We start from the raw sequence: 16343 nt of genomic DNA on the forward strand, positions 1-16343 counted from the left end.
TAACTCACCCATCCCAGGACAGAGCCTCAGAGTCACGTTTTGCTGGAGAAGTCACTCCATGCTAGACCTTGTAAGGTCGACATTCTGCAATACAGTGGTGCCCCGCATAGCGACGATAATCCGTTCTGGATAAATCATCGCTATCCAGAATCGTCGCTATCCGAAAGAAAAAAACCCATAGGAACGCACTGAACCCCCTTCAATGCGTTCCTATGGGGGATAAACTCATCGCTATGTGGAAATCCTCCATACGGCCGCCATTTTCGCCGCCCGGTATGCAAGGGAAAGGGCGCGAAAACGCTGCGAGCGGCCATTTTTTCTTCCGGCAGCCATTTTGGAACCGCTTACCGATCATCACAATGCAATGTTTTGCCATTCAAAACATCGCGATGCGATCGCTTTGCGACTGCAAAATCCGCATCGCCATGCGGATTCGTTGTTAAACAGGGCGTCATTATGCGAGGCACCACTGTACTGTCCCCTTGCTTCAGCTGTGATCATTCCCCCAAATTTTAGTCACAAAACACCCAGTTGTTGTTTTTTAAAGAAAAAATCAAAAGCAGCTGGGTGGGGGAGGGAATATCCCAAAAATCTTTTGCATTTTTTGTTGTTGTTGTTCCAGTCAGTAGGAACAAATATACGTGTGTTTTTTCCAGAAACCATGGCACAGTAAATCAGAACCAGCATGTTTTTTTTAATTAGCAGATCCCCAAGGAGTGTGGCCCAGTTAAATTTGAGACACGTAAATTAAACTCTAAAATTAACCCTAATCCCTGATGTTAAGTGACTAAGCGCACGTGTAACACAATTGACACAAGTGTGCTTTTGAGGAAAAAGGCAGAGTAAATATATTTTAATATTTTAAATAAATAGTCAAATATTAAAATTCTTACTGAGGTCACAAAATACTGCTGAATATATACACACAGAGAGAGCAAGAGAGAGACACAGCCCAATATATAAGAGCAAAGAATGCTGCTTACATACTATCCCATAGCACTTAAAGTATTCTCTAGCGGTTTACAGTTTAATTAAGCAGGCCACACGCTGCCTCCCCCACCCCACCTCGCTGGGTACTCAATTTACCAACCTCATAAGGATGGAAGGCTGAGTGAACCTTGAGCCATCTACCTGGGATTAAACCCAGGGTCACGAGCAGAGTTTCGGCTGCAGTACTGCAGTCTAACCATTGCTCCACAAGGCTCCAACATTCAGCTCAAGTTCCTGGATACAACGAGCCCACATGGAAACATTTTTAAAGTGCTCTAGAATGCTCATCATACAACCAACCACTCACACCATTAACACAGAGAGGCGATTCGTATTCTCAAATCACTAAGTCCGTTTAAAGCTGTATTCAAGAAACTCTTTTTATTGAGATTTCTTTTCCCCTAGCACCCTGCTGCAAGCCTTTTAAAGGATAAGGTTAGGTATATACCAAATAGTCCCACAATGCCTATGTTCATGTCTAGCATCAGGAATTAGGTAACCAGCCCATTTGGGTGCAGAATGTTGATCTTTTCACTTATTTTATTTACATTTTTTCTTTCCACAGTCTAAATCACAGGCATAGAATCCAACTCCAACCTCAACCAACTCTTAAAATCCAAAGGTATTATAGATATTATTGTGGTAGATTTTTCGGGCTGTTCGGCCGAGTTCTGGAGGCCAAACCTCCAGCCTGAAAAACCTACAACAACCATCGGATCCCAGCCGTAAAAGCCTTCAAGAACATATTATAGAGATTGTCTTTGTTAGAATTTATTAAGCCCAAGGCACCAAGTTCAGGAACGGCTATTGTCACTGTCGAGTGCACAGAAGGTACTACCTGAAGGGCATAGTTCTTAGAGATTCTTTCCACCATGTAAGGAACTGTTGTCTGAAAGATTTCTTTAAATGTCAAAGGGTTCATCATTGTGAAGACGCCAGCAAAATGCTCTAAGACCTCCTTCTCCTCCTTCATCCTGACCGTCTGACAATTCGCAACTCGGATGTACGTCTGGCCATTTCCAGCTATTTGAACCTATGACGAGAGACATTGGACAGAACCAGCGTCAGCTTTATTTTATTTCCGCTCGGATCAGCTTTCTCTCAACATATCGAGAAGTCCCTTTAAAACACAGCTCTGCAAGGAGAGGGTAGGTAATCCTAAAGCAAAGAAAAACCTCCAAAGCAAAACAGGTAAAGGACACAGGCAAAAGAGAGACCAATAAAAGCAAAACATCGGTTAGGATACGTACCTGATAAATATCCAAAGCCTGCATTGCATATTTGACCAGTTTAATATAAATCTGTGTCTCTTTAGGCTGTAGCTGTTTGTTGGGAATGAACTGAGCTTCTGCAGAAACAAAAATGGAAAACAGAAGGGAACACGTCATAGAACAATGAGTTAGTGTAACAACATTTTATCAATTTATTTCAGAATTGGGCAGGCCTATTATTATTTGTTAAATGTGCACACCATCTTTCTCTTACTCAAAGTAACCCAATGATTTAGGAAGGCTTCTGATGACAAAAGCTATCTCGGAAAACACAGCCTCCCTTCTCTCAGACTCCAGTGAGAATTTTCTAAAATAACGCCTGCGATGAGAACGGAATTGTCTATCTCAGTGATGCTCAATGTTGGATCCCCCAGGTGTTCTTGGACTGCAGCTCCCAGAAGCCCCCAGCCAGCACAGCCACTGGTGAAGGCTTCTGGGAAATGCAGTCCAAGAACACCTGGGTGACCCAACATTGGGAATCATGGATCAATCTGAACACAAGGGCCAACATTCAGCTGAAGTTCTCTGGACACCATTAGCTGACATGGAATCATTTTTCACATGCTGTGGGATGCCCCTCACACAACCAACGACTCACACAATCAACTGCACAACGAAAGGAAAAACTGGTGCAGGACAGAGCAGAGAACAGCTCATACTGCTGGAATGATTGTTAGACAACTAACACAAACCAATAGGATTCTAGCCGAAGAATTGTTTCAGTAAATTGTTTGCCCCCATGGGTAATTCTGTATATTTATCACGCCAACTGATCCTATGCATATTTAAAATAGCTGAGCAATCAAGCTGAAAGCCAAATGCCTAATTGCCAGGGCCGGCTCTACCATAAGACACAATGAACCAGTCACCTCAGCCAAACAATGCTAGGAGAAATAGAGGCAACAGCTCCATCCAAAGGACTATGGCTATTCTAATCAGCCGGAGGCCAAAACATTCTGCTGGCAATAAGCTGCATTTCCTAAGAGACATACAGGATTCCCCATCATAATTCCACTGCTAGGTAAAGGTAAAGATTCCCCTTAACATTTAGTCCAATCGTGTCCGACTCTAGGGCGTGGTGCTCATCCCCGTCCCCAAGTCATAGAGCCAGCATTTCTCCAAAGACAGTTTCGGTGGTCACGTGGCCAGCGTGACTAGACATGGAACGCTGTGACCTTCCCACCAGGGTGGTACCTATTTATCTACTCGCATTTTTACATGCTTTCGAACGGCTCGGTTGGCAGGAGCTAGGACAAGCAACGGGGGGAGCTCACTCCGCCACGTGGATTCAAACTGCTGATCTTTCAACCTATACTGCTAGAGCATATCCCAAAAGCATCCTTTCGTATTTCAACTCAGGCAACTACATGTAATGAAAGGGCAACATCAATCCGTTCAACGACAATAAGTGCCTTGAATCAGGGTGGATATTTGATTGAAACCCTCCTTCAAACCGATTTTTTAATTTTAAAAATCAGATTTTTAAAAAATGATTTAAATTTTTAAAATTTTGATTTAAAAAAAAATTAAGCAGTGATTTGGACCAATTTGATTTATTTAAAAAAAAGGAGGAAGGAGTCTAGTTCATTACGACATTACCCCCAGGTGCTTTGCACGAAGTGATGCCCCACGTAATCGTCTTGACGCCGCAGACCAAGGTCTTGACCAGGCTCCGGCAATCGGTGACCTGGAACGTCTGCTTGTCCTCTTTTTCCTTCTCTCCTTGTTTCTCGAAGACGGGCCCCGAAGGTGGGGCCACGGGAGTGGTGGGGGCAGGGGACGGCACAGGGACCGGAGCCCCACCGCTTCCGGCAGGTACCCCAGGCAAAGCCACTTCTGCCACCCCAAGCTCGGACTGAGGCTTGCACTTCTTAAAGATGATGGAAAGCTGATAGCGGGCAATGGTGTGGAATTTCAGGACAAACACCTGGAGCACCAAAAAAAAAACAGCGAAGAACACAACTAAGATCAGAACAGCCACAAAATATCTCACAATCTTTTTCCTCCTATGAGGAAAGACAGAAAGAACTAGGCATGTTTAGCCTTGAGAAAAGAAGACAGAGGGGTGTGATAGGATAAAACTTTTCAAATCCTTGAAAGGCTGTCATACAGAGGAGGGGCAGGATCTGTTCTCGATCATCCCAGAGTGCAGGACATGCAACAATGGGCTCAAGTTACAGGAAGCCAGATTTCAACTGAATATCAGGAAAAACTTCCTAACTGTTAGAGCAGTACAACAATGGCACCATTGACCTCAAGAGGTGGTGAGCGCTCCACCACTGGAGGCATTCAAGAGAAACTTAAGGCAACCACCTGGCAGATCTCCTTTGATCTGTATTCCTGCATCGAACAGGGGGTTGGTCTTGATGGGCTTATAGCAGTGTTCCCCAACCTTGGGGCTCCAGATGTTCTTGGACTACAACTCCCAGAAGCCTTCACCACCATCTCTGCTGGCTAGGATTTTTGGAAGTCCAAGAACATCTGGAGGTCCAAGGTTGAGGACCACTGGCTTATAGAATCCTTCCAACATCTCTATTTGATGATTCTATGATTCAACATTTACTGGATTAGCTATCTTCACACCCTACCTTCAATGACTCCAAGCTGGCATTTGTAGTTCCTTCCTCCCTATTTCATGGTAGGGTCAGACTGAGAATGGCTGGCTCAAGATCCCACAGACCTTTCAGGACAGAGCAGAGTCTTGAACCTGGTCCTCAAAACTCCCAGTCCAATGCTCTCCCCGCCTCCCCTCCAGCTTTTAATCCAGTTCACGAACAAGATACCCAAACAAGACTGGGATGCAATTACGCAAGAGAAACCAGAGTAAGTTTGGATTGCACACATCTTTCTTAGGTCCTGCAGTTCCATTCGTGGAGACAAACCATGAATTGTCATTTGCCCATGCACAGACCAAGAATGATGGGCAAATCGTAAGGATTATAAAACAGCTTAAACCATCATCTGAGATCTTAGCTTGGTCGATAGTACAGTGGTGCCTCACTTAACGATTACCTCATTAAACGACGAATCCGCTTGACAATGAGGTTTTTGCGATTGCTTTTGTGATCACAAAATGATGTTTTAATGGCCAAAATTTGCTTCCCGACGACCAAATTTGCTTCCCGAAACAGGGAACCGATTCTTCGCATTACGACAATCAAAACAGCTGATTGTCGGGTTTCAAAATGGCCACCCGCTGTGTAAAACGGCTCGCTGCTGTGCTTTAGGACAGATTTTTCGCTGCACAGGCATTGGAAAATGGCCACCCTATGGAGGATCTTCGCTAGACACTGAGGTATTTAGCCCACTGGAACACACTGAGCGGTTTTCAATGCATTTCAATGGGCTTTTTTATTTCGTTTGACAAGGATTTCGCTCTACAGCAATTTCGCTGGAATGAATTATCCTCGTCAAGCGAGGCACCACTGTATCAAGCCGCAGACTGAGAGGCAAGAGCAGCCTATCTCTGCCTCCCACACTGAGGAGAGCAATTACAATACACAACTGAACACTGGAGTGCCAGGCCTGAGTACCACTTGTCCATCGTTTGAATCCCAATGAGGAAGTGGATCCTACTCCAACAAAGCTCACATGGAAAGAAACCTGCTAGATCACAGTCCTATTTACATGTGATCACGTTAAGTGGAAATCGAGTAGGGGTCTCCTGCACACACTCCCTGGTCACAGGCCAGCTATGAAATGAAGAGCATGACCAATCAATCATGTTAAGGACAGCTTGCAGAAAGGAAAAAAAAACAATCTGCAATTGCTTTGATACAGACCATTAGTTATCGGTCTGGTTTTAGCCTTCATCTTGAAGGTGCTATAATAGTTCGGAGTTGCTGCTTTGTTTTCGATAAACGGTGAAAAAGACTATCGTGACCTCTTAGAAAACGGTTTCAGGTTTATTTATATGTCAGTACCATCCTATGTCAATGCCACCTGGCAGGACAAAGTTCCAAATAGAGTAGTCCTAGAACGAGCTGGAATTTTTAGCATGTATACATTACTGAAACAGCAACGTCTACGTTGGCTTGGGCACGTCGCGAGAATGGCTGATGGTCGGATTCCAAAAGATCTCCTGTACGGAGAATTAGTGCAGGGAAATCGCCCCAGAGGGAGACCACAGCTGCGATACAAGGAGATCTGCAAGTGGGATCTGAAGGCCTTAGGGATGGGCCTCAACAGATGGGAAACCCTGACATCTGAGCGTTCAGCCTGGAGGCAGGCGTTGCATCACAGCCTCTCCCAATTTGAAGAGACCCTTGTCCAGCAGGCCGAGGCAAAGAGGCAGCCCCGAAAGCAGCAAAATCAGGGAGCTGGACAGGGGACAGATTGGATTTATCTTCAGCATGGAAGGGATGCTAATTCTTGAATCCGCCTTCTCAGCCAGTCTAGACACTGTTCCAAGCCCTCCATACAGAGCATGTTACCAGTCTCTCAAGACTGAAGGATGCCTAACTAAATGCCATCCTAAAATTCTCAGTATGTTTTAGCAGAGAGGTCCTGTTTTTTAGGTGCAGACAGAACTTTAAGAAGAACCTCAATGAACTTCTGGAGAGCTCAGTGGGGTTAAGTCTCTGGCCGTGCAGCCAGAGGTTGTGAGTTCGATTCCCCACTGGGCCTCCTTGATAGAGGTCAGACTCAATGATCAATAGGGTCCCTTCCAGCTCTACAATTCTGAAGTATTATACCATAATATCCATTTTTTTAGACCAGTACTCCTATAATGGCCTTATAGACTTCTGAGAGCCATAACCTAAAAAACAGCAACTTTTCTAAGCTGCGCCAAGCAGCAAGAATCCCTTTGAATGGCATCCTAATTACAGTGATCCCAGTTAAAGTAGATTCCCCACTTTTACCTCCAACATCCTCATGAGGATGTCTCGGCCATTTCCGTTTTCCTGTTCGCTCTTGGAGCGGATACAGTCCACCAGGTTGAGCAGAAGTTTGCAGGACATGGTCTGGATGCTGCTCGGTAGCGACTCGTCATCAATATTCTTCGCAAACAACTGGACCGCCAGGGAGAGATCATTGAGCGGCAAGTGTTGCCGGACGTGATGCACCAGATCCGCCAACGTGCTGTAGGCAAGGGGCCTAAGGAAAAGACACCGAGAACAAAGGAGACCAGTTACACTAGTGGAATTCTTTCCAGATTGTTCGGCAAGATAAACAGCTTTGTGGATTTAACCTTTTTTTGGGATGAGTCAAGCAGGAACTCGCGGACTGGAAAATCTTCTGCTTTGGTAAGTTTCTGCAGAAAATATTCCAGGCCAGCCGGTATCCTGTTCAATATTGACGCACATACGAGTGTGCAAGTGCTGCCAAAGTCACACAACGGCCTAGCAAGCACCTCATCGAATCATCACAGCAGCTTCCATAAGCACTCAACAGGAGACTGGCCCTCCAAGTTCAGAAAAGCATCAACTACATGCTACTGACCCACTGGAATAAATGCAACATGGGTGGTATGACAGTCAAACATAAACTTCCCACCCTGCAGCAATGATCACTAAGGAAGCAGGCACCCCTGTCTGTTTGTTTTCACCCCACCTTTCTGCTAAGAAAGAACACAAGGTGGCTTACATCATTAAAAACACAGTATCAAAAGCTAGAAATACAGTGGTGCCTTGCTTAACAATTGCCCCGCATTACGACGAAATCACTGTACGATGATCTTTTTGTGATCGCAATTGCGATAAGAAAACAATGGTCTAAATGGGGGAATTTTGCTTAGGGATGATCAGTTCCCTGCTTCGGGGACCGATTTTTGCTTTACGACGATCAAAAACAGCTGATCGTCAGGTTTTCAAAATGGCCACCAGGTGCTTAAAATGGCCCCCTGCTGTGTTTAGGTACGGATTCCTCGCTATACAGGCAGCGAAAATGGCCGCCGTATGGAGGATCTTCACTGGACTGTGAGTTTTTACCTCACTGGAACGCATTGAACGGGTTTCAATGTGTTTCAATGTGGTTTTTAATTTTGTTTTACAATGTTTTCGCTTAACGGCGATTTTCCTGGAATGGATTATCGTCGTTAAGCGAGGCACCACTGTAGTAACTTTAATCAAATATTTTAAAAGAATTAAATAAACGTTATATTAAAAATGGTTCAGCTATCTGACATCAGAGGCAGAGAGGTTGGGAGTTCGATCCCCCCACGGGGCCTCCTGGGAGAAGAGCCAGCCTGGGTGGCCTTGGGCCAGCTGCACCGTCCCAAGGTTGCCCCCTAGAGGAAGAGAAGGGTAAAGCACCTCCGAGTCACTCTCTACCTACAAAACCCTGAAAAGGGTCACCAGGAATTAAGAACTGACTTGACGGCATACTATTATTATTACTATATTAAAAAGGTTAGGAAAAAGCATTATTAGGGGCAGATTTAAAAGCAACATAAAAATACAAAGCCTCCCTTTTTATAACCTCCCCTGGTCCGTCAAGGACAGCAAAGACTGTCCAGCTTCTTCTGATTTACGATGACCTGCTAAAATCAGCACAGTAACAGTTCTCCGTGCCTGCCTTCTAAACTAGGCCAACAGCCACAGCCATGCAGACATGCAGATTCCCCAAAAGTCACCAGATCAGAAATACTGATGCATAAAATTAAAACTGAATAACACAGAGGGAGATCACATGCACGTCTACCCCAAGCACAGCTGTTTTTAAGGCTTCTGACCTGCCAAGCATTCCACCCATACGGTACACCCACGGAGAGAGGTGCAGAACACATCGAAGCTTAGGAACTTGTATTTTTTTATGAACCTCTCTTTGGCACAGGTTAAGCTTCATCTTGAGTACTGTGTCCAGTTCTGGACACCACATTTGAAGAAGGATGCCAACAAACTGGAGCAAGTTCAGAGGAGGGCAACAAGGATGATTAAGGGACTGGAAACCAAGCCCTAGAAGGAAAGACTGAAAGAACTGGGCATGTTTAGCCTTGGGAAAAGAAGACGAAGGGGGAGAGATAGGATAGCACTTTTTAAATACTTGAAAGGTAATCATATAGAGGAGGGGCAGGATCTGTTCTTACTCATTCCAAAGTGCAGAAGACATAATAATGGGCTCAAGGTGGAGGAAGCCAGCTGAATATCAGGAAAAACATCCTAACTGTTAGAGCACTACGACAATGGAACCTATTACCGTGGGAGGCGGTGAGCTCTCCAACACTGGAGGCATTCAAGAGAAAATTGGATCACCCTGTTATATCTACCTTGATTCAGACTCCTGCATTGAGCAGGGGGTTGGACCCGATGGCCTCGTAAGTCCCTACCAATTCCATGATTCTATGAGTATGACCCCAATATTGGCTCCCATTATCCCACGTTTCAAAGAAAGTACCATTTTCAGTTCCAGCTCCATCTATCCATGCACCTCCTTGTCTCATGGAAAAGCGAACCCAGACATGTGCATGCTCTCCCCATCCTGGGGAACCCTGCACATGAGAATCCTCATATCCCTGCAGTTGGGTCTCATAGTCCCAACGTCAAGTAGTGTGATCACCTCATCTAAATCCTTTCCATCCATGAAACATCCCACATGCTGACTACATTAGACATCACACTGGAAAAAAAAAGAGTCAATGAAGGATCCTGTTCCATTGCGCACCTCAGTGTTTCTCGGGCGGTGTATCCAGAACCTATCAGTATAGACTCGTCGAAGAGTTTGTCCATGCATGGAATGAATTCTGTAACAGAACATTAGAAAAGAGCAGAGTCACAGACTTTTTATATATATTCAGGACAAGCCTAACAGCTGCACTTCAGCAAGGATCAGGGGACACACGCCCTCTTCGTTACTGCTAGACTGTAATACTCCCCAGTACTCACTCCCCAGCTATACTGACCAGAAGCTATAGGAAGTGAAATCCAGCTTCAATAGAGGGTCAAAACTGTCACCCTTCGCCTTAGAGAGAAACAACCTCAACATGAGAACTTTAAACATGGGAAACACAGCTTTGACTTCTGTGGCTCCATGGGACCTTAAAAGGCCCTGATTTTCATACCTTGGATACCACTGATGAATCGCACAACCTAGTTCCAAAACAGTTACACTCACAGTTTTAACACTGCTCAAATTAGGTTTGCAGAAAATAGTTTAACAATGAAGAGCATTGACAATTAGGAGTTGCTATTTAGCGAACACCAAACGGTAGATCGTACTCTACCTGTAATCCAAAGGCAAGAGACCTGCTGCCTCTCAGGAGCTTAGAACTACAAAGTCCAAAAGCCCCAATCTGTTGGCCACGAGGTATGGAAGCTGCAGTACAAAACTGCAGGAAGGCATCACATGGCCTGTCCCGGCTGCAATCATCATCCATGCAAATGTTTTACTGCTCCAAAGATGCAAAGCCAGGCTGCTGGATGGATGGCTCAGTGAGTTGCCTACCTGGCTGTGAAGCCAGAGGTCATGGGTTCAATCCCACACTGTGCCTCCCAAAAAAGAAGCCAGCCTGGGTAGCCTTGGGCAAGCTGCACCATCCCAGCGCTCCCCCCCCCCAGAAGAAGGCAATGGTGATCCACTTCAGAGTACCCAATGCATAGTAAATCCTGGGAAAGCTTGCCTTACGCCCATAATCAGTTTAAAATCAGAGTAGCTACGCTGACCTCCAATGTCCAGGAGAAGAAGAATAAAAAAGATATGGAAGTTACATACGGCTCCTCAAATCCGTGGTGAGAATATGCTTGGCTGCGATGAGAAGTTCCTTTCTTAGGTGGGCTGTTTCTGCGGGACAGTTGCATAGTAACTGCAACATGCCTTTGACCATTTGCTGTGAATATTTTGCCACCAATTCCTGGTAAAACAAAAGACATACTGACATTCCAGCTACATTTCTATCCCTTCAAATCCCTCCTGAATAACAGCCTGCATAGAGATGTTCTTTTTTTTTTCTACAACAAAGGAGAGTAGGTAGCGCAACAGATGAGAATGAACTCTAAGACCCATCACCCCTCACCACTGGCTAGGCTGGCAAGGGCTTACGGGAGTCGCCAGTCCAAAAGCATTCAGGCCGCATAGGGAATTATGGGAGTTGTAGTTGGAAAAGGAAAAAACCCCACCAGAAACCTGCATACCTCTATTTTAAGCTATTTATTATTCAACAGTCAATCAAAACTATAAAAACATTGACTGGTATTATATAACAGATACTGTACTAGTTTTAACCAAAAACCTAAATATCTGGTAAATATCAGCGCCGTATGTATGCCATTCCTAATATTGCTATTTTTTTTGTTGCTTTGATTGTGTTGTTTCTAAGATCTGCAACTGCTTATAATACTGTGTGAAATTTCTTGATATTGTTCCCAAAGCTCGAAGGACAATGGCAGCCACTGAGTTATGTTTCATCCACAAGCAGGATGTTTCGATGGCCAGGTCTCTGTATTTTGTTAGTTTTTCCAATTCTTTATGTTCAAATCTAGCATCCCCCAGAATTGCAATGTCAATGATGCGGACATGTCTTCGTTCTATTACTCCTACGTCTGGTGTGTTATGTTCAAGGTGTCTATCCATTTGGATCCAGAAATCTCACAGAATCTTGATGTCATAATTTTTTGACACCTTCTCTACCTGATGTTCCCATGGGTTTTCGGAGGCTGGCGAGTTATATTTTTTGCATAATGACCAGATTATTATTATTAATCTGCTGCCATTTACCCCCATGGGGGAAAAGCAGCTCACAACAATAAAATCACACAATATTAAAAAGTGTAAAATGTGCCTTGTTTAACGACGAAACCGCATAGCGACGATGTTTTTGCAATCGCTTTTGTGATTGCATTGTGATGTTTTAAATAGGGAAAAATTGCTTTGCGATTATCAGTACCATGTTTCGCTTACTGATTATCGCAAAGCGATGATTTTCTAACAGCTAATCGGCGGTTCCAAAATGGCCGCCGGGTAAAAAAAATGGCTGCCCGCTGTGTTTTTGCGCGCTTTCCTCGCTTACCGGGCAGCGAAAATGGCCGCCGTATGGAGGATTTTCACCTTAAGGTAAGTTTTAAGCCCATAGGAACACATTAAATGGGTTTTAATGCATTCCTATGGGCTTTTTAAAATCGCATAGCGATGTTTTCATTCTGCAGCAATTTCTGCGGAATGGATTTACGTCGCTATGCGGGGCACCACTGTATATTAAAAAACAATTAAACACTGGTCAGGGTTCAAAACTCTTTTTAAAAAAACATTTAAGCAATGACTGATCACACTGAGTTGGGGGAGAAAAGGAAAGAAAGCTAAATCATATCGCCTAAATATTTCAAGGTGTGCTTTCAAGACACAGACTTCTGGGGAGAAAGAAGTCACATTTAAGCACCAAGGAATTCTTCTATATGTTCTCAAAATCTCCCTTGAACCGGTTCGTACTCCTTAGGTCATCTTTTCCACCTGAAGCAATTTGCATTTTTCATACATCAGCAGTATCAAGCTACCATTGACCATCAAAAAAAAAAAAAAGTAGAAGCCAACTTCTGTGCACCTCCAACACCCAAACGTTCCAATCAAAAGCATGCACGTCCTGGTCTTAGACCAACTGGAGAAGCAGTGACTGATCACACGGAGTTTTTTAAAAAGGGACAGACCTCCAACAAGAGCTGCCATATGGATCACAAGCACCAGCCAAGCAACAATGGCTCAGGTTGAGAGAGACACCCCCCATCATCACAGCAACCAGCCCATGTAGCCCCCATGTTGCAGAGGCAAGATAAACCATTCGACATCTCCCCTACAAATTGCCTCCACCTCCACAGCTTCTAAAGTACAGTAGTGCCTCGCAAGATGAATTTAATTCGTTCCACGATTAATGTTGTCTTGCGAAAAATTCATCTTGTGAAACGCGTTTTCCCATAGGAATGCAATGAAATCTAATTAATGCGCTCCTATGGGCAAAAAAAGTCAGAACAAAGTCAAATTTGGTTTAAAAAGGGTTTATTAAGTGCTCTTTAAAGCCATACATATTGCGCAGATGATTTAAAAAATGTCAATCAAAAAACTTTAACTTTTTAAACATCATAGAAAAACATTTAAAAATCAGCAAACATGAGGCAGGAACAAAAAAAGGGAAAACATTCGTCTTGCGAAGCACGGCCATAGGAACATTCGTCTTGCAAGTCATCAACCCCATTGCCAAAACCATTCGTCTTGCGAGTTTTTTGTCCTGTGAAGCATCTGTCTTGTGAGGCACCACTGTAAACCTTTAGAAGTAATCCTTAATTAAATAATTCTTAACACAAGCGGCTTCTGATAATTCTCTGCAAAAGGTACCTCAAAAGAAGCAACGGCCACATGAGCCATTCCCAGGGGCTCTGCCAGATGTTTTGGACTAGAATTCCAATCTTCCATGGCTGCTGGCCACGGCTGATGGGCGATACAAATCAATACACATCTGGAGAGGCCTATGTAGTAGAACAGGGTTTCCCAATCTTGGGGTCCCAGATGTTCTTGGACTAAAAGCCCCAGAAGCCTTCACCAATCGCTGTGGTTGGCCAGAATTTCTGGGTGTTGCAGTCCAAGAACATCTGGGGACCCATGATTGGAAACCACTGGCTTGGAAGGTTGTTGTAGGTCCAGTAGGAGGAACATCTGACCCTCCAGAGGCCAGACTGCAATTCCCAGAATTCGTGGCCAGCAGAGCTAATGGAGAGAGATGATGTGACTTGCAGTACAGCAACATCTGGAGGCCAACACCATCTCCACTGCTCTTGTAGAGCAAGATGAGAAAAGAATGCAAGCAGGTAGGGAGCCTCTGGCTTTCTTCTCTCCCGCTTTCTCCCATCACCTTGAGTCCATCCCTGGAAATCCTCCCTTCTGTATTTAACCAGAGAAAGGGCTATGACAATATAGACACCTTTTTACAACATCTTTATATCTGCAAGAATTGCATGCATGCCTGCCTGTAGGCACAAAACATCTTTGACCAAAATGTTCAGTTTTACTGAGCCTCACCTGATAAATTCTTATGATGTAAGCCAAGAACGACAAGGTTTTGATCTGTGCAGCAATGAAGTCAGCATACAGTTCTTTATTGTAAAGTTTATGCTGCCTGAAAATAGAAAACGGATTCAATTATGTCTTTCGGGGAGAAAAGTGATTATGTAACAAAAGTTTAAACGAGGTATAGGCAACCTGAGGACTTCCAGCTGTTTTGGCCTGATGGGGCTCCATCGTTCTTTAAATATTGACGCTACTGGCTATAGATCAATGGTTCCCAACCGTGGAGTCCCAAGTGTTATTGGACTAAAACTCGCAGAATCCTTTATCACTAGCTGTGTTGGTCAGGATTTCTGGGAGTTGTAGTCCAAGAACATCTGGAGACCCAAGGTTGGGAAGCACCACTTTACATGATGAGATCTGTAGTCTAAACCAGAGGTCCCCAACCCCTCATTCTCAGTCCGTGGCCTGAGCTGGACTGGTCCGCAGAGAGAGACCTCCCACCCACCCCCGCACAGCCCGTTTGCGCCAGCACGCCCGTACAAGAGAGCGCTCCTTCACGCATGTGCACGAGCACAGGGGGGTGTCACGCCTTCCCTAGCCGGTCCATGGGGCTAAAAAGGTTGGGGACAATTGGTCTAAACATCTGGAGGGCATCAAGGTGCCTATTCCTTCCATCCACACTCTCCCCCCAAAAGAGGCCTTCCCACTGGAGAAGGACCATAAGAATGGGTCACACATCTGTAAGACAGAGCAGATACAATACGCACCTACCAACAGTTTAACCGGCAGTTCAAAACAAAGAAAAGATATCTCAAGAGAACAGACTGTGGTGCAAGAAAGCGGCTGAAATAAACCAGTGCCTTCAGGTGCATTATTTCTACCCACCCAACTGAGATGAAACCAACCGTAAGAGTTTTGGTGCAATGACTGTAGTTTGCTTAAGAAACTCTCACTACATTCAAGGTCGTTTCTTCCAAATGAAGAGCACCTAAGACTGCAGACTTGGGCAAGTTTTGTAAAATGAATCAATAAATAGAAGTCTAGCAGGAAAGCTATGGAAGCTACTCCTCATAATTTATAATACTACAGATCTAATGGAAGGTGCAATCCCATAATAAAGCGTGGATTACAATTCCCACCCATACCCAAATAACAAAACCAATGGTGAAGAATCATGGGAGTTGATGTCCAAAATACCTGGAGGGCAAACAAGTGGGAAAATCTGTCTGTTTTTTTTTAAATAAGGCTTCTGATGCTCTAAATCTTTTCAGGCAAAGCCAATTTTTTTATCCTAACTGGAGTAGACCCATTATAATGAATGGAATTTCTCACCCAATGCTACAATAAATCCTAACAGCTTCCAGGGGAGGAAAATGTTATTTAAGACTCAGAAGTTACTAATGGATTAGAAAACTGGAATTAAACCTGTGGATCTTTGTGTCTTTTGTCGCAACGGACTAGTAACTAGCAGGCAAAAGTTGTTTCCTGAGTAAATCATTTTCCATTCCTGCCATTGGGAGTTTGCTAACGTGGCTAAGTATCTGCTAAATATATATATATATATATATTGCTCTCTAGCCTTACCTTGCTTGTGTTGAAACTTGTATAATAATAGTGTTCATGATCAAGGGAACAAATTCAGCTACCACATTATGGATGTTCAGTTTATACAACTAAAGAAAGCAAACAGATGAACATGTAAGAGAAAACAACTGAACATTTTGTCTCTACACTACTTTGAGAACACACACAAGGAGTTTAACGCTTTAGGCATCTGAAGTCACATCTACAAACCATCTAGCTTTCAGCTAACAGAAGTACAGCAGTTGGCAAGGGAAAGCAGAGATAATAAAGGCTTAGAAATAATTTCTCACAAGTAGTTCATTCTTGTAACTATGGCATAACTGAGTTACATTAGTTTTTCTTCAGAAGAGATAACTTAACTCCTTTTTGTAATATAAGTAACTTCCTACAATGAAGTTTCTGCTATGTCTACCAATCTGATGTGCATGTCAAGACAACAAAGTGAACCAGAGGAGGGGTGCTTTATACCACCTGCCAGCAACTTGTGGTATTACAATGTATTTTTAACTAAACAGCAATAACTAACCTAGTAATATTAAAGAGCCAGAAAAGTGAAGGGTTATTTTCAAAGTA

General features: G+C 43.9%; 1 protein-coding gene across 1 annotated transcript in view; it reads right to left on the reverse strand.

Moving 5' to 3' along the window:
• The window catches only part of TRRAP (transformation/transcription domain associated protein), a 190027-nt gene that overhangs the window by 159098 nt on the left and 14586 nt on the right, over positions 1–16343 (reverse strand). The window contains 8 exon segments of the mRNA XM_072982772.2: positions 1829–2023; positions 2241–2338; positions 3861–4188; positions 7124–7358; positions 9864–9942; positions 10911–11049; positions 14199–14295; positions 15771–15859. Coding sequence (XP_072838873.2) covers positions 1829–2023; positions 2241–2338; positions 3861–4188; positions 7124–7358; positions 9864–9942; positions 10911–11049; positions 14199–14295; positions 15771–15859 — 1260 coding nt within the window.

Source organism: Pogona vitticeps, chromosome 13, assembly GCF_051106095.1.
Source record: "Pogona vitticeps strain Pit_001003342236 chromosome 13, PviZW2.1, whole genome shotgun sequence".
In the NCBI taxonomy this organism is placed as follows: Eukaryota; Metazoa; Chordata; class Lepidosauria; order Squamata; family Agamidae; genus Pogona; species Pogona vitticeps.